Source organism: Poecilia reticulata, linkage group LG4 (assembly GCF_000633615.1).
Source record: "Poecilia reticulata strain Guanapo linkage group LG4, Guppy_female_1.0+MT, whole genome shotgun sequence".
NCBI lineage: Eukaryota > Metazoa > Chordata > Actinopteri > Cyprinodontiformes > Poeciliidae > Poecilia > Poecilia reticulata.
In genome coordinates, this window is record NC_024334.1 from 6,198,902 (window position 1) to 6,221,951 (window position 23,050).

General features: G+C 39.4%; 1 protein-coding gene across 4 annotated transcripts in view; it reads right to left on the reverse strand.

Annotated features, from left to right (window-relative positions):
- Positions 1–523: 523 nt before the first annotated feature.
- The window catches only part of LOC103463472 (arf-GAP with coiled-coil, ANK repeat and PH domain-containing protein 2), a 51,085-nt gene continuing 28,558 nt past the window's right edge, over positions 524–23,050 (reverse strand). The window contains exons 9-26 of one of the 4 annotated variants that reach the window (XM_008406836.2): positions 19,648–19,722; positions 18,264–18,275; positions 16,178–16,240; positions 13,254–13,366; positions 12,321–12,372; positions 11,632–11,732; positions 11,354–11,459; positions 10,895–11,103; positions 10,208–10,277; positions 9,992–10,086; positions 9,069–9,271; positions 8,458–8,559; positions 7,800–7,892; positions 7,278–7,504; positions 7,022–7,131; positions 6,833–6,943; positions 6,614–6,675; positions 524–2,972 (exon numbers count right to left, since the gene is read on the reverse strand). In XM_008406836.2, the coding sequence (XP_008405058.1) occupies positions 2,869–2,972; positions 6,614–6,675; positions 6,833–6,943; positions 7,022–7,131; positions 7,278–7,504; positions 7,800–7,892; positions 8,458–8,559; positions 9,069–9,271; positions 9,992–10,086; positions 10,208–10,277; positions 10,895–11,103; positions 11,354–11,459; positions 11,632–11,732; positions 12,321–12,372; positions 13,254–13,366; positions 16,178–16,240; positions 18,264–18,275; positions 19,648–19,722 (1,908 nt within the window). In that variant the 3' untranslated portion in view covers positions 524–2,868. The remainder of the gene's footprint in view (positions 2,973–6,613; positions 6,676–6,832; positions 6,944–7,021; positions 7,132–7,277; positions 7,505–7,799; positions 7,893–8,457; positions 8,560–9,068; positions 9,272–9,991; positions 10,087–10,207; positions 10,278–10,894; positions 11,104–11,353; positions 11,460–11,631; positions 11,733–12,320; positions 12,373–13,253; positions 13,367–16,177; positions 16,241–18,263; positions 18,276–19,647; positions 19,723–23,050) is intronic. The other 3 variants (XM_008406837.2, XM_008406839.2, XM_008406838.2) reach the window with 3 other exon arrangements.

Genomic DNA, 23,050 nt, shown 5'->3' on the forward strand with positions numbered 1-23,050 from the left:
ATTATGAGATATAAAGACATACATTTTAAGATTCAGTCATAATTTTGACTTTCTAAGTCATAAATATGACCTATAATGTCATGATTATGAGATATGGGCTTCCACAGGAGCATGCCTCCTTAGAGAAATGGTGACTTTAATCTCTAAATGACTTTGAAAGTCAAAATTATGACTTCTTGAGATTTTATGTTATTTCCATGGCATAAATTAACTTTCATACTCTATAGTCTATTTTTTTTTTGCCATTCAACATCTTTTGCGGATGACACCATAAAAATGAATTTCAAAAAGGTAAAAAAATAAAGAGGGATGGATGGAGTTTTGATTTCCAGGTTGTATTCACAGCGTGAAGGGGGAGTGGAAGCAGTTCTCCCCCTGCTGGATAAATTTCAGAATGCAGTTTATTGTAGAGGCAAACTAAAAAGAACCTGAGCAAATTAAAAACAAAGATTACATTTTTAATCAGCAAAAAGCATCCATGCATTCCTGCCCATTCAAACCAAAAAGAGACCCAACAATTGGAGGTGAATCATTTGTTTCTGTGTATTTAAGACCTTGCAGATATCATTACAGGTGTATTATACAGTACATGTATACAGGCGAACAGACGGCACATATAAAAACAGGCTATGTTTATCAAAGGATACAAACAGCATATATAAAAGCTTATTTAAATCATTCAAGTACCTCTAACTCCATACTTCAGTCTTGAGAATTTGAAATCATCTGTACAAAATGTACAAAAACTGTATCCCATGTTGCTTTGGACAGATTTGTCCTCTGATCAGAAAAATCTACACAGAATATCAAAGAGATTACAAAAAAAAAGAGAGAACTTACAGGATAAAACAGAGCTGTGTCATATTTAACCTGATTTCAGCACAAAATGCTGAAATCACCATCTAAACTTTAAAACTGAATTTCTACATTTGGGAACTTATTCAGAAATGTAGGCAAATTCCTAAACTAAGATCCTAGATACAAACGTTGAATTGAGTTTCATTCAACAAAAACACTTTAAGCTTCTTTTCCTCAACTGAAAAAGAAATGCAGTCAATAAAAATGAAAACTCATTCATGACACCCTCTGCTGTCTGCCCATATGCATCAGCTCCGGCTCGGCTGGATAATTACAAACAATGCACTGCTACTGTCTGCAAATTGATCAAAAACGGACATTTCTACTATGATTGTTGGGCTGATCTCTGTTTTCTTCTGCAAGATGAGCAGCAGAAGAGCAAGAAGAGGAGCAACAACTCTGTAGCTAAATGTTGTGGCGTAGCTGGTGTCCTGCCCATTTTAGACGTCTCTGCTCTAACGCAGCTGATTCAAATGGTCCAATCACCTCCTCCTGCTCCTGTTTCTGCTAATGAGCTGTCATTTTATTCAGGTGTGTTGAACCAGGTAAAACATGCGGGTAGCGGCTGTCGAGGACCGACTTCGGACACCACTGAGGTAACAGCTGCACTGCAGTGAAAAAAGGATTTTTCCCTTTACGGGTTTTCAGTTGTTCTTGTTTTGTTCGTCACACTTAAATGTTTCAGATCATTAAGTGAACATTAATTCAAGACAAAGAGAAGCTGAGTAAAGCTGGCCTCATGTGAATTCGCAATCACCCCCCTTGTTGAAAAGATGCTTCATTTGTTGACACAAGAACACGAAGCAGAACAACTCGTCATGCCCTGATCAAAATGCGTTTAAGAAAACAAAAGCAGTCAGGATGTCGATCTAGAAAGGGTTACAAAGACATTTTAGGGCTTTTTTTTAAACGTTATTTATTTATTTTTATGCTAGTGAATTCCAGTAAAGTCATTATTCAAAACTGGAGAAGAGAAGTCACTCAAAGAGCAGCAAGAGTAGGCCTCCAGTGCCTTGGTGAGGGTCAAAGTTCACGATTCAACAGGAAGAAAGAGACGGGGAAAAAGAAGTCAAAGATCCGACTCATTAGCGCAAAAAACCCTCCCCCCCCAAAAAATAGCTTAAGGATCCCAAAACATCTGGGAAAACATTCCATTTTCTGCCAGGTATTTGCTCTAGTGAGGATAAGTTAATTTGATTAGATTTACACTCTATATAAACCATATTCTGTATTTACTCACCTGATTATTAAATTTGATGACTCAAAACGTTTAAGTGTGACACCTTTTCAGTACTGAAAGTAGCTTTGTCTTTGTTTCTTATGATGTATTATTGATGTGAAAGAAAACTTGTCAGCTAACATGTTTGGCTGATGTTTTCTTGTTGTGCCACAACATTTAGTTCGAGAGTCTAAGATAAAACGTTTCCCCCCCCCCCCCCCCCCCCCCCCAATCTTCCAATGATACAATCTGCAGGCACAAAAACATTAAAACTATTAACATTTACAAATCTACTTAAATCAACAACGTTTTAAAATCACAAATGAAATATTAACAGGTTTGCTTCCAGTACATGAAGAGACTTGTGCAAATAAAGTAAAAGCATGTACAGGCCAAACCGTTCATGAAAAACAATAAAGGCTTTTTTTTTTTTTTTTTTTCATAACTTCTCTACATATGTTTCGCACATCCGGATGGGAGAAGTTAAACTTGGTCAAAGAACGATGACTGCTCTACATTCAGAGTTCAGTTTTCATCTGAGATCCTTTCAAACAGCTTTAACACTGTACCATTGGCTGACAGCAGGAAGGTCAAACTGAAAAGCGAATGAATGAATGAGGGGTTTTTTTATTTTTATTTTTTTATTCAGTTGACCAAAGTGCTTCCAGGCTCTTACAAAAACTAGAAGTGACATGAGATTCTTTCCGAATGATCCTGCAAGGAAAGCCGACGTCACTCCAGGCCTTTTTTTTTTTTTTTGAAGTGGTGAAAGTCTGACCTGGGCCGCAGCGTCAGGGTTTCTGAGGGTCGTACTGCTGGTAGCGGTTCAGCTTGTCCGGGTCGTTGGAGGCCATGTGGGTGAAGTCCTGGAAGATGTCCTGGTAGGTTTCGTCCCCTGGAAAGAAGAAAAACAAGTAGAACAAACATAAACAGACGCAGCAGGAAAATAAAAGACCTGCAGCTGTTTTTGATGTTCAGCGCCGGGCTATTTTCCACAATCGGCTGCAGAGATTTTTTTTTTTCTTCGTTACTAAAATCCGTCAGGCTGGCAAACAGCTTTCTAGTTCTGCTGCTGCCGCAAAGTGAAGCAAAGTCTGACAGAATTAAAATTCTGACTAAAGTAATGAGGAAATGCATTTACCACAATCGGGGTTTAGACATGGTTTTCAGACTCACACTTGCAAAGCATTGATTTGTTTTTCTTTTTTGTCCAGTTTTAAAGTAAAAAAAAAAAAAAAGAATTTAACAAATATTCCAATGGAAGGAGAGATGGATGAATGAACAAATAGATGGATTGATGGACAAATGTTTGGATGGACAGACAATTGATGGGCAGGATGGGTAGATGAATAAAGGGATGTATCTACTGATAGGGATGGATTAGAACAGACAGCTGGACACAACTTTTACACACCGAGTCAAGGAAAAAAGTCAGAAGATGCAAATATTTGTAAACATTCATCCCGACCAGGAAATTCCTGGATCAAATTCCAAACTTTTCCAGACGGTGTGGGGAACGAGCTCCAGGTCAGCAGCAGGACAGGTCAGAGTTGAGAAGCTCATGCAGTGAAAGTTTCCATCAGAACAGAGAAAGAAAAAGTCGTCCCTACCTGACAGAGAGTCGGCGCGGCTCGAGAAAACGAAACACAACAACACAGGAGAGAAGGAGAACAGGAAGAGGCAGCAGGGCTCCGCTCAGGAGGAAATAAAGGAGCCCACAGACATTTGTTTTTCCTCAACAACTGTATTGTGATTAAAGTGCAGGAGTTTATGTACAAAAATACAGTTGTGTTGGCCTCAGTGCCCCAAAGAAACATAGAGAACAGAAGAAAGGCACAAACTCTGGGGTGGAGAGCGAGAAATGAAAAGCAAAATACAAAAACAGAAAGAGAACAAGATGAGAAGAAGAACTGCTTAAACGTCAGGAAAGTGGTTCTCAATCTGAGTTGATGACAAAATAAATCTTCGTTTTAGTTTTTTTTTTTTTTTTTTTCCAAAACTTGCTGTAGAACTTTGAGTTTTTAAACTTCAATGCCATTTCTGAGATTCGGAACCACTCTGCTGCTTTTTATTCCAACTCATTAAACCTCAAACAAAGATGAACTCAGCTCCATAAAACATGGAGGATCAATGAGGCTGGATCTTCCTCACTGACCTTCCACCTAATTATCCATCAGTCTTCTCATAATCAATAACTATAAGTCAAAAACAAAAGCCGTTGGTGACACAACATGCTTATTCTGCTGCTAATTTACCTCCTGCATACTCTTAGAACACAAGTTAAAAACTTTAACAAAATGCTTTGCTAAAGTATTCACACCCTTTGAACGTCATAACGACAAACTTCAGTGCATTTTGTTGGGATATTTTATACAGACCAAAAAACAGTAGAGCACGAGATAAACTGAAGGATATAGTCGATTTAAAATCTTTGATGAGACTTAAAGTTCACTGCTGTGCTTCTGTGCAATCTCTTTGAGGCTCAACTATTTAGGCTGAAATTTTATTCATTAAATGTGCAAAGTTGTGTCTTCTGAGACACAACCCAGAAGACTTGAAAGCTGTAATTTCAGAAAAAGTTGTTTTGACTCAGGAGAGATGAAGACAAATTCACCCCATACTTGTAATTTATATATTTTTACATCTCTGGAAAAAATGAAGAGCCCACTGCACTGACCCTCATTGAAAACCACCTGGTTATTCCACCAAATATTGATTTCTGAACTCTTCTAGAGTTAAAACATTAGTATTGTTCCTTATAAATGTGTGAACTTGTTTTATTTGCATTATTTGAGGTCTGAAAGCACTGCATCTTTTTTATTATTTTGACTATTTCTCATTTTCTGCAAAAAAAATAAATAAAATAAAGGTCTGCTATTGTAACAGAAACGCAAAGAGAGAGAATGAATACTTTTTCAAAGCGCTGTATGTATATTATTGTTTTGCCAATCGATTCCAAATGTGATAAAGAAAATGAAAATAATCAGGGTACAAACATCTCTTCAGTGCGCCCTCCAGTGGTCATCACAAGCAGCATCTTCACATGTTTCCATAAAAAAAAAACATAATCAGTGATGAAGTAGTTTGACCTTTCGCTGACATTTTTCTTTTTGAACGCCTCGTGTTATACAGCAGGGGGCGCTCTGTCCCTCCCCATTAATTCAAAGTGCTTCGGGACCCCGCGGATGATTTCATGCAGCATGAAGAAAACATACGAGATGAAACTGGGGTATATTTCAATCAGCAAAACCAAACCGAGCTCATTCCACAGTCTTTCTGAAGATTTTTGATATAAGTTGCAATTTTAAAGCTCCCACACGACTCTCACACAGAGAAGCTAGGACTAGAAGATGATTTAAAAAAACAAAAACGAAAACAAGCTTCACACAGTTACATATCCATCTTTCTCTAGGCTATTGCACTGGAAGACGCATCATCCCTAAACGGGTTTAGTATATCTGAAGAGAAATCCGCTAACATTCCAGACGATCGTCTTACAATTTTAGATTTCCTGTGAGCATAAGCAACAACACTGACTCTTCATAAGTACCTTTCAATCAAATAAAAATAAAAGTACCCAAGGGTGTAAATACAACCCCTGCAGCTACAGTCACTCCTAACGTATTCCGTTAATCACAAACTATACACATGAATTATTTACAACATGTACAGTGAAAATAGCTCTCACATGCTTGCTAAAAGTACTTTATAAAACAAAAATGTTCTAAAATAGATTTCTTTTTATCCAGGCATGTAGAAACAGCAAGACGGATCATATATTTAGACCAGAAAAACAAGTAAACAAGCCCTGAACGTAATTAAGACCTTAAAACCAGACAGTCACAAGAAAGAAGGTACAGTAGTTGCATATAACCAACAACTGGAATGTGCATAATTTCTAAAAACGGATGTTTATAGTTTACAGACACACACACACACTATGCTACCCTATCAACACTGAGCTTCATTCAAACGTCTTGATTATTGCAGATCTTGTGATGAAGTCACTGAGTTCAGCAGGCAGCTACTTTGCATTGTAGCAATAAATACTTTCATTTCTGGACAATGGCTGTAAGTTAGGAGAGGCTCCTCCAGCACAGAGGAAACCTTTGACAAAAACAGAGACATTTTATGCTATCCCATATGATAACAGTCACAGAAAGGAAAAGTCACTCGCTTTTGGAAGCAAAACTCTGGCTTAGAGTTCAGATTTGATGGCTTTATTGAGTCACGTTTCTCCTGTCTTAACACCTGATGAGAAATGGTGCAGAGGCCGGCTCAGCTCCCAGCAGGAGCTCAGCTAACAGAGTTGGGCTAAGCTAACTCTAGCCACAGATCTCCTTTCAGAGTTCCTTCAAGAAAATGTGGCAAAGCTCAGAGACTCTGTTTTCTCGGTTTTGCTGCTTTAACTGAGCCCAACTCTGAAGCCCGAGCTTTTACACCTCTAATCAGACTCATCGTCAAGCTGCAGGCTAATGAACTCCTGCATGCACTTCCTGTACTGCATCTCGGTGGGGCTGTTGGAGTTATATTGACCTGACGGGTTGTAGGGCCCCTCCGCCTCCCGCATCTCCTCGTTCATCTTGGCCAACCGCAATCTGACGAAGAAACGCAACAAGTTGGAAACGTAAATCAGAACAGAAATTACACCTGTGAAAGATTTAGTAACGCTGTGATCTCTTTACAACTCAGTGCAAAAGTATTCATACCTCTAATCATATATAGAAACTCTGAGCAATAAGGAATAAAACTCACAATGTGACAATATCTGCGTTTGCCGCCTCCACTGCTATGCTCAGCGGCGTCTTCTCGTCGATGTCGGCTGCGTTTTGATTTGCTCCTCTTTTCAAGAACAAGCAGACTTGGCTGTAACAGAGAGAAGTTGGTGAGATGCTCTGTTTTTAGAAATGTTGGAGGCAGATGGGCGTGGCTGTGTGTTCGAACCCCGTGTGTCCCAGCATGGTGGCGTGGTGCAGCGGCCCTCGGCCCTGAGCGTCCAGCTGGTTCACATTCACTGCGTTTTGGAGCAGAAACTCACAGGTGACCAGTGAGCCCTGGAGAAGATATCATGATGGGCTTTTTTTTCTAATTGTACTACACATTTGAGTAAGTTTTTTGTTGGATTCATTACATGTCTAACAAATTGATCAATGAATAAATCTATAATAAACCTGACAGGACTAATTAAATTCACACTGACCCCATGCACTGCCATGATGAGTGGCGTCCTCTTCTCCTCTTCGGTGTTGACCCAGTTGACCTCGGCGCCGTGGGCCAGAGCCTCGGCCATGTCCGGCAGGCTGCGGCTGAAGGACGCCCAGTAGAGCTGCAGACCCGGGCTGTACTCCTTCGGCTCGAAGAAAACCACCTCCTTACAGGGCGACGCGGTCGGGAGCGTGGCGGGCACCGGGGGAGCCTCTGCAGCTTCTGGAAATTAGAGGGAAAGATCTGTGTCATATTTATACTCTTACATTTTTTCTCTGCTTCTTTTTAGTCAAACTTTAACGATCCAGGCCAAACAAACTGGTGGCCTGCATGCAAAAATGACTTGTTAAACAATGGTTTCATTTATTAAAGAACAAAAAAACCAAACAAACAAAAAAAAATCACACTTGTGTCGCATTTGCCTGCTGTGAATAAAGCGTTAAATAGAACCTGTTTGGCAGCATGAAGTAGGCAAAAAGATCTCAAAAAGCAACTCGTCAGGGTTGGGGCCTCTCACCTGCATCTGCCAGGCTGTTACTGGACGGAGTGGTGGCCAGCATCTCCCTGCTCCCATCGGCGCTGTTCTGAATGCCGCTGTCCGCACTTTTCACTGTAAAACAACAATCTGACTCACTACATGTGGTTGACATGAAACTGTTGTTGCCAAAGAGCATGAAATAAAAGGAACACCTTCCAGCTGATGAGTCTTGATTTGAGATAATCGATACAAGACTCCGGATGTTCCTGAATGAAAGTTTTTATGAACTTTATTGAGGTTTCTGCAGGCTGATTAGGAAGGCGCACCTAATATTTCTTATTGGCAACAACGAAATGACGGTAAACAAAACAGAACCCTGGATGACAGACTCCATCACCTTAAGATCCCGGTCCCTAAAAACAAAACATAAAAAAGGAAGAAAGAAAAAACCAAAACAATGACACAGATAAAAGTGCAAATACCAGTTTGAGTGAGAGAAATACTGCCCTCCTCCTTTATAAACACAGTAACATGTCATGTTCTGCAAAGCTTACAGGACAGCATGAGTCTGGATGAGAAAGGAAGAGAAGAAAGGATAAAGGGCCGCTACTCCCAAAACTGTAAAATTCAAAACGAACAGCAGGGGGGGGGAGGGGGGGACGGAAAGCAAGCCAAATACTCAGCTTTTATTACTTACTGCTCCTGAGCTTGGAGGAGGTGTCAAAGTAGGAGAAGAGCGAGTCAAGCTCATCAGGACAGAAGAGAGAGTCGCGGCGGGCCTCTTTGCCGCAGGCAGCAGCTACGCAAGGGATGATGGGAAGTGCAGTTAAGGTGGCGGGGTGGGGTTGGAGAGTTTTGAGGTCAGAAATACAAGGCGGTTTAGTCCAGAAGCACAGAACAGCCAGGGGAGGAATGAAGGGAGTAAAAGTAAAAGGAATGAGGAAGGAGAGAAAGAAGAAAGCAAGGTAGGGGAACAGATGGTTAGACTACAGGCTGGGCTAACACTGGAAGAGACAGACTGCAAAAAGCAATGCGAAGCAAAGAGGCTGCAGACATATGCTGCTCACAAAGAACGTACGTTACGCCGATGGGTGGGCTACAAACACCACACAGCTGTCAGTCAACAGTCTGAATGAGAAAACCCCCCACATCTAGATCCAGTAACATTTTACAGCCAGGCAAACCTGAAACGCTCTCAAAGCCTCTAAACGTAGTGAGATCGCAGTCATGGTGACATTAAAATGTTGTTTTGTTTTTATTCTGAAAGTTGGGTTACAGAGCCACATGGTGTTTTTATGAGACACCGACCTGACTGTCCAGATGCGTGAGAGCCCGGCCGAAGTTTTGGAGTGGGCGGAGGGGCTTTAGGGGGTAGGTGGTCCGAGCTGCTGCTCAGCCTCTTCTCCTCTTTGCTCAGAGAAACAACCTTGTTACGAAGCTCCTCGTCTGACGGCCGGCGGACGAAACGTCGATCCACGTATTTGGCTTTGATGTAAGCCTCCACCTCGTGTCTGCCGGCAAATCACACAGACATGTTGGGCTGATTAATGCAGCCAAAGGAGGTCAAGAGCTATGAATACTTTTCCAGGGCATATTATGGTGATCAGTAAAAGAAAAACTAACAGCAAATTAGGGATGCAACTAATTATTTTTAGTTAAGTCATCAATTATTCTGACAATCAGGTAAAATAATGGCCACATTCTGCAGATTTTGAATTTTTTAAATTGACCACTTAAGCTTCTTTATGCACTGCAAAAACACATAACCTTACCAAGTATTTTTGTTCTAGTTTATAGTGCAAATATCTTAGTGCATTTGAAATAAGATAAAACTAACTTAAAAGTAACTTTTCAGCCAGATATAGGAGCTTGTTGCATGTCAGTAATTTATTAATACTGATGAAAAAGTCAGACTGCTTCACTGGTAGATTGTTTCTCTTATAACTAGTACTTTCTTTTTCATCAGTATTAAGAAATCATTGACTTAATATATTATATAGGTATATACTATATCTTGCTGAAGTGTCCCTTGTAAGTCAGCTTGGGTTTATTCAAAGTTACTGAAACTAGACCAAAAATACTTGGTAAGATATTGTCTTTTACCAGTGTACAACATTAAATATACAGTAAAAGATGCAACCCCCCACCCCAAATAATTACATTCCTTTTTTAAATAAGAAAATAAACATTTTATTACCTAAAATGTAATAACAACATTAGCAGTTTCGTACCTGGGGTCTCCCGGCTGTGGTTTTCTGGCTCCTAGTTCTTCTCGTCGAGCTTCATATATCTGGTTGATCACTCCGTTTCCAAGTTCACACATCAACTGGTGAAATTCATAAAAAAAAACAATAATTGCTGAACTTGGCATAAATCAGAATAAGACACGGTTTGCAGCAGAGTCAAGACTTGACATTATATGAATCTCAACAATGAAGCCGGATTACCTTCAGCAGTTCTGGCTCCCATGAGTCTAAAGTTAAAGACCGAACCTTGGAGAAATGAACTCCCAGGCTCCTGTAGGGAAAACAAGTAAACAAAAAGGTCACTTTACATATTTTTGTTACAGCAACACAAGTGAATTGAGCTACAGAAGATATTTGATTCCCTTTCCTGCACTGTGAAGTTACAAAGCAAGATTTCTTTTCTATTCACTCTTTTCATCTTTGTGTAGTGAAGTTTATTCTATGATTATATCCTGTGTGCAAGAGTCAGAAACAAAGATATGCCATTAGATTATTTTCTTATAATGTAGATTGTGGGAACGGACCTCGTCACTTTCATATTAAGCTTTAATTAACATTGCTATGGAAAGTAATTAAATGTTGTGACAACATCCGACACAGATTGAGGGTTTATGTAATCGCAGGTTTACATTTCACAAATCCCAAAGCTTTTCACACCATAACAGGAAATATTTCCCCAAACTTACAAAAGCAAACAAGTTTTAATTATTTTTTTGTTTTCACAGAGCTGAAGTGAACTCTGCATGACCTGCGTTAYGCAAGATCTATAAAAGAAAAAKAAAATTCACCCAAAATGTTCACTTGGTTTATKAGTTTTGCTGTTTTTTTTAATGTAGATAAACCTGTTGCATTTTGAGAGCATTTATCGGAAAGAGTCTGCGTCTCGACCTGTGGATTCCAGAGCACTGGATGCAGAGAGTGATGCCCAGGTTGATGCTGGCCCAGCGTGGGTCCGGCTGGCCACAGTCACAGCAGCAGGCGTTGCCAGGAATGGCCAGGACCTTCTGCAGAGCGCTCTCTCCTTTCAGCGACCTTTCCTTGGGTTCCCCTCCGGAGTCCAGACTCCCTGTTGACGTGGATGACTTCCTGTCCAGCTTCTGGCACGAGATTGCATGAGGAAACCGGTCAGTGTTCAGAATAGACAGTAAATTAAACTCAAGACTTAAATAAATAAACAGCTGAAAACTATTCCAGAAGTCCACATCTCTCATCTCACACACATTTCTAAAATTAAATCCTATTCAGTTGTGCTGTTAAAAGACTTAACATCTGAATCTTTCTGACATCATTTTTTATACTTTAATAGATGTATGCTCTCATGTGTTTTTTTTTGTTTTTTTTCTTTACCTCGCCGCTGTCTCCCTTGTCGCGGAAGGCGGTGGCGATACTGTTCTGGACGGCTTTGATCCAAGCCTGCCGCAGCTTCTCTGAGTCGGCCTGCATCATGCAGCTCCTTCACAGGGGAACACAAGCATCAAACAGCAGCTGTGAGAAAATCTGTTTGTGTGTCTTAAATGATAGATTTGCTGCTCCTTCAACCCCAAACTCTTCATTTCCACATGCATTTCTGTTATACTTCGGTATTTCTTAAGACTGCTAGAAATGTTCATGTGATTCTGACTTACTTTGTGGGTGAAACTACTTCAAAGCAGAAGCGCCGCTCGATGTCCTCGCAGTGCTTGACTGTACATAGCCTCAGGTCTTCCACCACGACTGTCGGGTTGTCCTGTGGGGCAGCAGAAAAACAAAATAATTAAGTACCCCAAAATGAGCATTAACCCAAAACACACACGTAGTTACGCACCTTGTTTCTTGAAATCGTTTTATAACACACAATTGGTATTTGCAATGTGAACACCATTTAAAACGTTTTAATATTACTCTTATAGACAATGTACTGTCACTTTGCTTTCACAATCCATTTAATTTACATTCGAGGGTAGTAGATTTGATCAAACCATCTAAATCTACATGAGTGACTGGGTTTGAGCGTTGTGTTTCTAATAAAAAAAAACATTACTGCCATTGTATCAAGCGGTATAATTTTGAATTAGTACTAAATAAGAATTCTTAACATTCATAACAAGGGTGAAAAATAGATGTGTTTATTTTCTACTGAATCATAAATACAAATACTTTTCAGAATTATAACCAAAACAGAAGCCCATCCTGAAGTGCAGCAGTGCTTTACTCCACACAGCACAGCTGTTTCAAAGATTTGCCGTACAGCAGTAAACTAAAAATACTCACACAAAAAACCCCAAAACAGAAACATTTTTTCTGTGTGGTTGGTGTGGGGAGTCAGTTGACATACCTTAAATTTCTTCTGGTAAACTAGCTGATTGTTTTGGATGGAGAACCAACGTCTGAAAGGAGAGCACATGGTTAAGAGGAAAATCGGTCGCATGCAATGAGCAGAAATGCTGCTAAAATATCTCACAGGGAAGTCCAGAGAAACTGATGACTAAATAGATCACTTTTTTTTATTCTCAAAAACAAGGGACACAAAATGTATTAATGCATTTAGAGTTTAAAAGCAGTAATACATCACCAGACAATTATCAGTTTGTTAAATTAGTTGAGATTTCAAGGAAGAGAAGAATGATAGTTAAGGAATGTGATTTATGGAGTTACTGTAAGTTTTATGGCAAAACTGTGCACAAACCCCGACGAAAAATGCACTTTTTGAACACGTTTCCAAAGCATGTCAGGATTATTTTCTATACTTGAAAGCAAATCCTTTGGAAATATAAGTTTTAGGATTAATAAAGCTGGAAATCATTGCGTTTCTTTACTCAAGATGCTTTGAAGTAGCTTCTTTTAACCATCGCTTTTTTGAAAACTTTAATTTCTGTCTTCAAAGCCCGATAAACATGCTCACTGGGCTGAAGTCACATTGTTTTTGTGGTAATTTTTTAGCTTTATTGCCATCTGAGCAGCAAAGAGCCCTACAATCACTGCTGCAGGATCAGCCTGAATGTAAGAGGGGATGAAGAGATTTCTGTACCAAAAAACGTTAACATGTGCCCTGTTTCTTTTGACCCAGTTAGGACACATTTAATTGAATCTATATGTCATTCTTCATAAAATATTAACAATATATGCTACTTTGAAGCAAAAGAGCAAAAAAAAAAAAAAAAACTTGTTATATGTGTTTAGCTACTCAAAAATGTTTCAGTCTTAAAACTAATAAAAGTTATATCTGGTACAGATTACTTCTAAGCCACCAGTTCAACTGTGTCATTACCTGTTCCAAGTCTTGAAAGCGTTACTGGCCCTCTTGAATAGATAACCCTCCATTGCAATGCCATTATCTGCGTCCACATTATACTCCAGTTTCGTGTCGTCATTAGAAAAATCCTGGAAACCACATGAAAAAAAAAGGAAACATGGACATATAAATAAAAAAGTAACGGAACAATAAGTCAGCATGAAACCTTCAATGACGCTTATTTTCTACAGTGGTATAAAACCAATTTGGAGCATTACTGAGAAGAGCTTAGTGGTCTAGCTGCTGCTCAGCCTGACTTGAATGTATATTTAAAAAAAAAAAAAAAAATCAAGCAAGAGTGAGACAGCATGCCTGACTTACAGCGGCCATTTTAAATTATAACCACTGCATGCAACACATTGAAACAAAGAGTCACGCATTTACCATTTATTTGCCTCAAACAATACATAAAGGGTATCAAGTGAAAAAAAAAAAATACATAAATGTTTATAACCAACCTACTAATAAATTAAACTCACATAAATAAATGGTAAGGCTGAATACTTCAAATCAGGGGTTCAATTCATATGTTCAATAGAAAAAAAATGTTTGAAGGAAAATCGATGCAAAGCAAACAACAGCAATCGACCAAAGACTGGAAACCACCAATTTTCCCTCAACTGTCTATGATTGGAGGTCAGCAGGTCAAATACTTCACACTTTTTTCCCTTCAGTTTAATGTAAATCAAATAAAAGTACAAAACAATTGCATGGATGCATAAATGTGGCTGATCCTGTAATTCCTACATTTCCTGCTGAGTTCCAAACTACTTCCTCTATCAAGGCCGAGCTGCCATAACTGTTTACGTAGCCCTCGACTCCAGAGAATGTCGAGGTTAAGGTTGTATCGTTTGCCAGGTTTATGATTTTATCAGTCAAATCAAATCAGTTTTTATTTTTACTGTCAGAGTACATTAACGTGAAAAATGTTTAATACTATTTAATTTTAAGATGTACTCCGAATGCAGAAAAAGCTATAATGTATTAACAGTCTGATAGGTAGTTTCATTAATGCGTTCTGCCACAACTGGCCTTTGAGGAAATTCATGATCTTGATGTGACTTGAAATGAAAATGAGTTTGACACCCTGGTCAGAATCACATCAGAGACCCAATCCTAAAGCCACTGAAACGGATTTCCTGAACATTATGGCCGCACCAAGAAAATCTCTCCATAAAGGTTATGAACAGAATCAGAGACAAAGGGAAACCTGAGCAAACTCCATCTCTCACAGGAAACGAGACCAACTTATTGCTCCAACACCAGTTATACAGGCTACCAACAGAACCACCCAGAACATTATTTAATTTGCTCTTAAAGTAAGATGTTCGATTGGTCAAAATCAGAGCAGCTCAGATGTTTAAGAAAATCTTAAACCAGTGAGACTATAAAGTTGCTGTTTTCCATATTGCTTGTAGTTTGCATAGTGAAGAGCGAGGCATCAGAGAGTCTCTGTCTGAATATCCTGCATGTCTGCTGTAACTCAGTCTCATGTGTCGTTATGAGACTGCTCTGCGTTAACTACCTGAGGTGCTGCCACACTCTCCTCAGCTTCAGGTGACATTAGGCACCACCCTGTACAACTACACAAGAGTGTGTGATAGTGTGTGTGTCCCTGAAGAGTGAAGAGTATAAATTTACAGCAAGCATCAGCGTCTCCATAAGCAATTACAGCTGGAAGTCTTCAGATCTGTTCCTGTAACAAGCAGGGGGATCATCTTATCCTTTGTCCTTCCAGAAACATCCAATGTTTTAACATTGGAGGTTTAGAAACCAGGGGGTTTCTAAACCTCCTGGGTTAGAAAAGCGGTTTTGTAATCGAAAGTGAGCTTATATATTAAAAATGACATTAGTTTACTGAATTTTAACTTAGAGGAACTAAATGGTTTCTCTATTTGGGGATTTTCTGTCAAGTATTGTTAATATTCTAAAAAAGGTATAAAACTATAATTTCAACAATGCAAGTCCACCTTCCACAAGCCTTGGGCTGAAACCAAAACATCACACAGTCATAAACAAAGCAAACATAAACCTGCAGGAGTTTGTAAACATTTCAGTGCCGATGACTGTGTTTGTCGACTGGAAGTGACCTCAGAAATACAGCAGGTTGTGACAATGGCCACCACTTCCTGCTTAAGATGACAGTTTTGGGACCAGAGAGCCTTGCAAAAATATCCATACCTATTTAACATTTTGTAACATTGAAGCAGAAAACTTTTAGGTGTTTTAATGGGATTTTAATTGTCAAGTACAAGGAAAATGTTGCATGCTAATCTAATCTTTTTTCCCCTCCAAAAATTCTTTGTATTCAGCCCCACCCCCCAAGTCAATACTTTGTAAAAGCACCTTTTGGTACATGTCTGGAGATTGAAACTTTCACTCCTTTCTTTCTGCAAAACGTCTCTAATTCCCACTACATGATACTGCCACTACTGTGTTGAAAACTATTTCATTTTAACTTAAGGGTTAAGATTTGTGTTACCAAAGATTTCCTGTGGCGTTAATAAAGTTTTTGTCTTATTTTGGGAGCTTACTGTAGTGTCACAATATACAGCTACAGATCTAAAAAAGAGATTATACTGAAGCGCTTCAAAGCTGTGGTTTCCTGGTCCTTTCATTTAAAAACCGAATGTGGAAATGGACAACAACCCTCACATCAAACCAGCAATCAAAACTCCCTATAGCAGACTCCGACAACAATACTGACATGCTGTATTATGAGGAGAGCAACACTGATGCATGTGTCGAGCTGTAAAAGTGAGGGAACGGACAAAGATGCAAACATCTACACGAACACTGCAATGCAGTTTCCAGGCATGTGCTGACGAGGGGATGATGGGCTGAGGCAGGTGGGGTTACAACACAGACACCAGATGGAAGTCAATGCATCGACTACGTACAGAGGTCGACCTCCAGGCACAAAAGCTGCGATGGTCTGGTAAAAAGTCAAGCTCTGTCGCCTCCTAAAATTTCACACAAACAGCAAGAGAACCACACAGAGAAAAGAAAGGTTGCATTTCTAAGAAAGGGAGAAGAGGTGGTCCAAACGAGAGAAAAGTTGAAGCAAAAAAAATAAAACCAAACACTACTCGAGTGGACATTGGCAGAGTGACACCGTTACATGCTCAACATGCACTCACCAGATACCACACATAGTGAAAACGGCTGAAAATCTTCATGTTTCTCAGTTTCTCCTTGCTAACTTGTGTGAATTTCCCCGTACGGCTGACAACTGGTCAGCACCTCAGTCTGTGTGGCATCGCAGTGACTGAAGTCACTTGAAGCCTCGTGGATCATCGTGTCTACAAACCGTCACCTCCCTGCCTCTCCTGACGCTGCGTCTATCCAACTAGAGCAGCTCCTCCTCCTCCTCCAGAGGACTCAGAATTCAAGCAAAAGGTCACCTGTTTGTGTGTGTGTTTGTGTGAGTTGGGGTTGATTTTACAGAGAACTTAGAGAATAAAACATGACCTCACTTTGATAATAGTACGCTCAGCTTCCTCTTCTTAAAGTTTATTATAAAGCGTTTATGTCATAGGAGTTTATTGTCACATAAAAAATGTCTGCAGCTGTTTTAAACTATTGGTCTCTACTTATTTTTCTTTAGATAACACAGAGATAGAACGGTCCAGCAGCACGTGACTGCGTTTCTTAAAGGCACTTTAGCTGTGTCATGGTCTGACATCAGTGTTTCTGCTGAACAATGCACACAGGCACAGAGTTGGCATACTAAACACAACCTCAGGACCCATTTAAACTCACATAAGGATTTCAATAGCAGAATCATGATGCCATCTTTTTATGGTGCACAAAAATAAACTTTCTAGGTTCCTTCTTGCATAATGGGGAAGTAACGTGATAAATGACTGAATGATGATGTGGATGTTTTTTAATAGAAGAAGAAGTTCCTTTAATTGGTCTTATATATTTAACTCAAACTTTCTGGCAAAATATTTCCAAACACAAGCAGACACTTTAGGGTTGAGCTTGCACAAGTTTCCACATATAGTCACATATAATGCAGTTGTGTGTGACTGTTTCTATTATCAGAAGATAAACTGAACATGTCTGTGTGTGCACAAATCCAAAGCCTGGAATATCATTACATCACCAAATCCTGCTTTACATCATTCTCCTTGACATGTCTGCTGTGTTCCTTGATCTTCACTGATTTTGTTTGTTTTCCAGCGTTTTCTAACAAGAATGCCTGGATTCTCTGTTTATTAATGAGAAAACTTAGAAAGGCACTTAATTTATAACTGAACACCAAATTTCTCAGCTTCTTAGTTGTAAAATATGTTGAAACCCATGCATCATATCCACTACATCGCATTTATGTGTTGCTTTGTGCTGGTGAATGACATAAAATCTTGATAAAACATTATGTGGCTTGAGGTATTAAGGGAATGTGACAAAAATCGAGGGAAAATACTTTTATAAGGCATTGTGTATCCAGAATGAAGTGGAGTGAAATAATTTGACACAAAGTAGAGCAAGCAAAAGCGTTAGCTGCTTAGCCTTGTTTTCACAAAATGAGGGACTACGTCAGGAGTAAATAATTTAACTGAATTCTTTGCTTGAACTAATTTGGAAGAAAACATGTGCGGCAACCGAAAATAAATGTTAAGAAAAGCATTTCTTTTAAAGACTGAATAGGAACTGTGAAGGACCAAACCTGCCTGAGGATGAATACACCATGTGAAGTCATGTGATGTTTGAAGTGTCAAAACAGCATTAAGTTATTCAATAAACTCAGCAAACTCATAAACGCATCAACAGCACAAAGCACAGAAGCATGCATGGCAACTTAACTCAAACCTATTATCCACATTGCCAATCAAACGTCTTCATCACTGAAGTCTCTCTAAACAGTGAGACTTTCAGAAATCAATTCTGACCTTCCAGAGACCCAACACTAAACTATGTTCATGCAGATGTTGCATGGAAGTAGAAATGAGGGGGAAAAGGAAAAGAAACACCACTTACCTGCAGAGCAGCCTGGAGAGATTAGAAAAAAGATGAAAGAAGAGCAAAAGCATAAGGAAAGAGAAGACAACATGGTTAGAAGGGTGTAGGTAGGTGCAGCCAGACAGATGGAGGCAAGAATGCTTAAAAATAGCATTCAGTCAAACTTAGGAAGGATAGCTGGAAGTTGGGAGAGATGATGAAGTTAGATGGAGGAGAAGAGGAAGGAGGAATACAGTGTTTCTTCCAGCTGAGTTATCAGACAGTGGAATAAAGAAATCCCATTAAGAGAACAGCTGGGTAAGTAACTATTATCTATTTACTGATGCTGTGTGATGTACAACTAAACCACAGGGCAAATAACTTCCATCACATGCTGGGATATAACAACCAGCTCCCGGCTTCACTATCCTTTAAGGGCATCGTTAAACTCAACAGATGCAGGAGTCCCAGATCAGAAGATGTGCCACTGACCTGCTGCACGCTTTAGGAAAATGAGAAGCAGAGAAACTGAATGGCGAAATAAACAAGTGCTAATCAGATCTGAAAGCATGCTGAAACCAAACCGAGTTTGTTTAGCAACGGATTCCCGTCTGCTATCAATAATGCATGTGTGTGTAGCTGAGATCATCGTCAGGGCTCACCTGACACCTGAGGGCGGACTACTACTGCCATTCCCTCAATTGACAAACACACACTCAATTGAACAAGTTAATACCCAAGTATGGCATTGTTTTCCTTTATTTCTGACTCCCTTTACAAACTTTTATCAGATTCCTGATATAATTAAACAGCCAAATAAAATAGTATTACAGTTACTGAATATACAAAATTCAGCTTTATTGTGACACAGTGAGAAAGTGTTTGAATGTTCTTCAGGGGACACAGCCAACAAGGAAGAAAAATCACTTTTTGGCCTTCATGGAAAACGTTTTACAACACATGGCCATCTTCACTGTGGCACATAGTAGTGGCAGTATCATGCTGTAGGGATATCTTTCTTCAGCTGCTCAGAGTTGATGGATGGAGCTACATTTTAGAGGCTGAAAAGGTCTGAAGCGTAGGTTCACCTTCCAGCAGGACAATGAGCGTAAACACACAGCCAGAGCTGCAAAGGTGGAATGACTTATCACAGCAGACGTGTTGTAATGGCCTAGTCAAAGTCCAGATGTGAATCCAATTAAGAATATTTGGCAAGTTCTTTTTACAAAATGTATGTTCACAGATACTTTCCATCCATTCAATCAGGGCTGAAGAAATTTAGAAAGGAAAAATGGGTAAACAAGTGAGAATGTTCCAGATAAATTACACGCACATGACAAGTGTGTTGGTATGGAAACCATCGGACCATGTTTGATTTAAACCCCCCAAAAATGATGAGGAAACAGCATTCATGTGAATTTACCTTTTGTTGGATGGTGGAGTGTTTCTGCTCCATGTCCCTCTTCTCCTTGGCAGCATCGACCACCAGCTGGTCCAGCTGCAGGAGACAGAACAATATAGTCCAGTTTACCAAACCAACTGGTCAAAAACAGCCAAACGTCTCAGTCAGTCAAAACCAGCTTTAGCTTATGCATAAAGAGCAAAATGATCTCCCAGCACAAAGATAAATAGCAGAGCTCAGAATCTGAGGAATGACAACCATTTATGGTTTGAGTGTGAGGTTTTGACCTCAAATGTGTTGAAAATTCACATTTTCAGCTTTATACCGATCGAGCAATGATCAGACCTAAACAAGGCAAGTTTTCTCTTCTAAACAAACTGAGCTGGCTTGATCATGGGTGAAATGAATGAGAAATTATAAATTTATTTTTTTTTTTTCTTACAGTAAAAACTGCACGCATGGAGGAAAACAAGGGCTCCTTTGAGAACACATCAACTTAAAAAAGCCTTCAATAAAGAACTGGGGTTCATAGGCTGCTGCTGAAAATGTGCCAGTTTGCCTTAAAGCTGTGAAATCTTAACTAGGTTTCTCAAGGGTTTGTTGCTGTGGCATGACCTAAATTATGCCGTCTGCAGCCTCGAACACAAAAGAATCAGTATCTGATTAGAGGTCAGTGTTTGAGGGGCTCCAGGAGGAATGTGACGCGTGATGAAGAAGAAGGTTCAAAGTTTCCTCTGCAAACTAAATATTCAGATACTGAGTAATGTTGGAGTTTTAAAGTAGACTGAAGCATTTGTGGTTAATCACAATTCAAAATCAAAACAGAAATGTTAATAAAAGATTGACTGCCTCTGGAGTCAGAACTTGGAGAAAGGAATGGCTTCACACCCAAGCTCCATGTCAGAAAAACAACAAATGTTGCTCGTTGTGTTGCTAACTATTATCAGCATAATGTACATCTCTCCATTTTATGTTTCAAACATTAGAAGTAACAAACAGGTTTGCATGTAAAGATTCATGGTGCAATGATTCAAAAGCGAAAACAAGCATTTTATTGCTTCAACTTTCATATTTCTTTTATGTTCATAGTCCTGCATGAAATTAAATCTTAACTTAGGGTTGCCTCTATTTAAACATTTATTAAGACGTGAGCAGATTTAATCAGATCCACTTTTTTTTTTTTTGCAAAACTCTATTTAGAACACAACATTTTTAATCATTTAAGAAAGTTGTAGTTAAAAGCAATATCACAGTAAAACACATTTCATTTTTCTCGCCTTTCATGCCGACTATGTGTCCAATTGAACACGCTAAGAGGGAAAGGAAAGTGGTTGTACAAAAATATCTTCTATCAGGAAGTCACTTAAACCTACTTTGTTTATTCATGGGACATATTCTGCCAAATTTCATAAGATTAGACAGACAAAAGGATCTGAACCAAAAGAACTAGGAATAAGGTGTAATGCAAGTCTTGAGACTTTAACTTGTAGTTCGAATTTCTTGTATCTTGCTATATCTATTTATTGGACTACTTATCTTCATCGTTTACGATAATACTGAATGAACAAGATAAATAGATGTATACCTGGTATGCAGGTACAGAATGTAAGTGGGAAATGGCAACTCATGGATACTAAATGGGGTTAAGTCTGAAGGACTGAATTGTTCTGGGGATCATTTAGAAAGGTTTCTTTCTAGGATGAAAATAAAAGAAATGAACAAAAGTCAGCTGTAGCAACTTTTGTATTTTTCACTTTTATTCCCCTCATAGCGTAACATATTTGTGGACATCAATGGATTTTTTTTAAGTAAATGATCACTAAATAAATAAATAAACATCTTAAAACGGCGTCTTCCATAAAGTACACACAGATTTTGCTGCTATCTGACCGTTTTAGAGAAGACAGGACTGCAGCGGGGATTTGTTTTGCTTAGAGCGGAAATGGGTGGACGAGAGTGCAGCATGCTGATAAGATCAGGATGGAAAATGTTTTTCTCTGTTATGCTTTGATAACCAGTTCAGTCAAAACCATTCCGTCTCTCTGCTGCCTTCTATAAAACAGACTCATATTTAACGTAAACCTGTTTTTAACATTATATCTGTCTTTCCAGCTCATGGCTCCCATGACAGAGTTCGGCAGTCGGCAGATGCTTCTTGACTGACTAACCACAGATCTGTGCTGACATGAAAACTACAATGACAAGCTTTATGACTCATGGAAAAGATACAGAAAATCCCCATAACTGAACACAGCCAGTGAATTCGTTCAGTCACAAGTTTGTGTGTCACTGAAAGTTTCAATCAGAAAGATTTGATCTGCAGGGCCAGTTGAGCATGAAGGAAACGTAACAAAACCAGAAGATGAGATACCTTACCAGCAAACCAATCAGTTTCCCTCAACATTTGTCAAAGTTTATTTTACTTTTCTTTTCTTATATTCTCAAATGTTTTTCTTTTAAATTGCTTTACAATGCTTGATACCTGCTGGCAGCTCCTCCACACCTCCCTGCACAGCCTCTCCATCTTCTTCAGCTTCATGACGAGAGATGATAGAAAACACAATCCTCTCGCCGTGGCTTCCCACAGCCCACACTCTGATCTCCCTCTCCTTTCTGCTTTCCTTCAAATTCAGAGCGACAGGCTTGTAATCCACAGCAGGGTTATAGTCCAGTTGTTTGTCAGCTTGAATTCAAAGTCTCTTGCTTTTTGTTTCCTCCCTCTTCAAGGTTTGGGTCTTTTTACAGTCCTTTCCTTAAAGCCCTGAGAGTTTCCTTTTATTCCTTCCAGAAAATAAAATCTGCATTTGAAAGTTTGTTCCTGTCACTGTCCTGACATCAGTGGATGTTCGGGAAGCAAAGGAATGCTCTTCCCTTCAATTAGGTTTTCACTGCTCCATATTTTCAAATGTGGCTCCCAAAGACACCACCGTTCAAAATGTAAAAAAAAAAAAAAAAGAAATCCTAGTTATCTAGTTCAAACATCACAAAAACTTTTTCTCCAAGGTCTATCTCACACTGCAGAGGATCCCTGCCTCAAAGCTCTGATTCAATACACTCCATATCTTCCAACTTTGAGCATCATCCTTCAGTTTCTGCGCTGCGTTCGCTCTGCTGACGATCAACCGTGTGAATCTGTGAAAAAACCCTCTTTCCAGCCTCCTGGCAGCTTTCTTCCTCATTCCTGCTAACTGCAGCAGCAGCTCCACTGCGATAATCATCTTAAAGTCACATTTGGACTGAGTTCGGCCCCAGAGGGCTGGCCCTGTTTGCTGGGGGACGCATGCATACACACAAGGCGGAAACACACCACACACACACACTCAGATTCACACAAACACTGATGAGATAGGAAGAGAAACAGTGTGTAGGGGTGGATCCGTTTGGGTTGAAATCTCACAATTTAAAAGTACCTTCTATGTGGTTT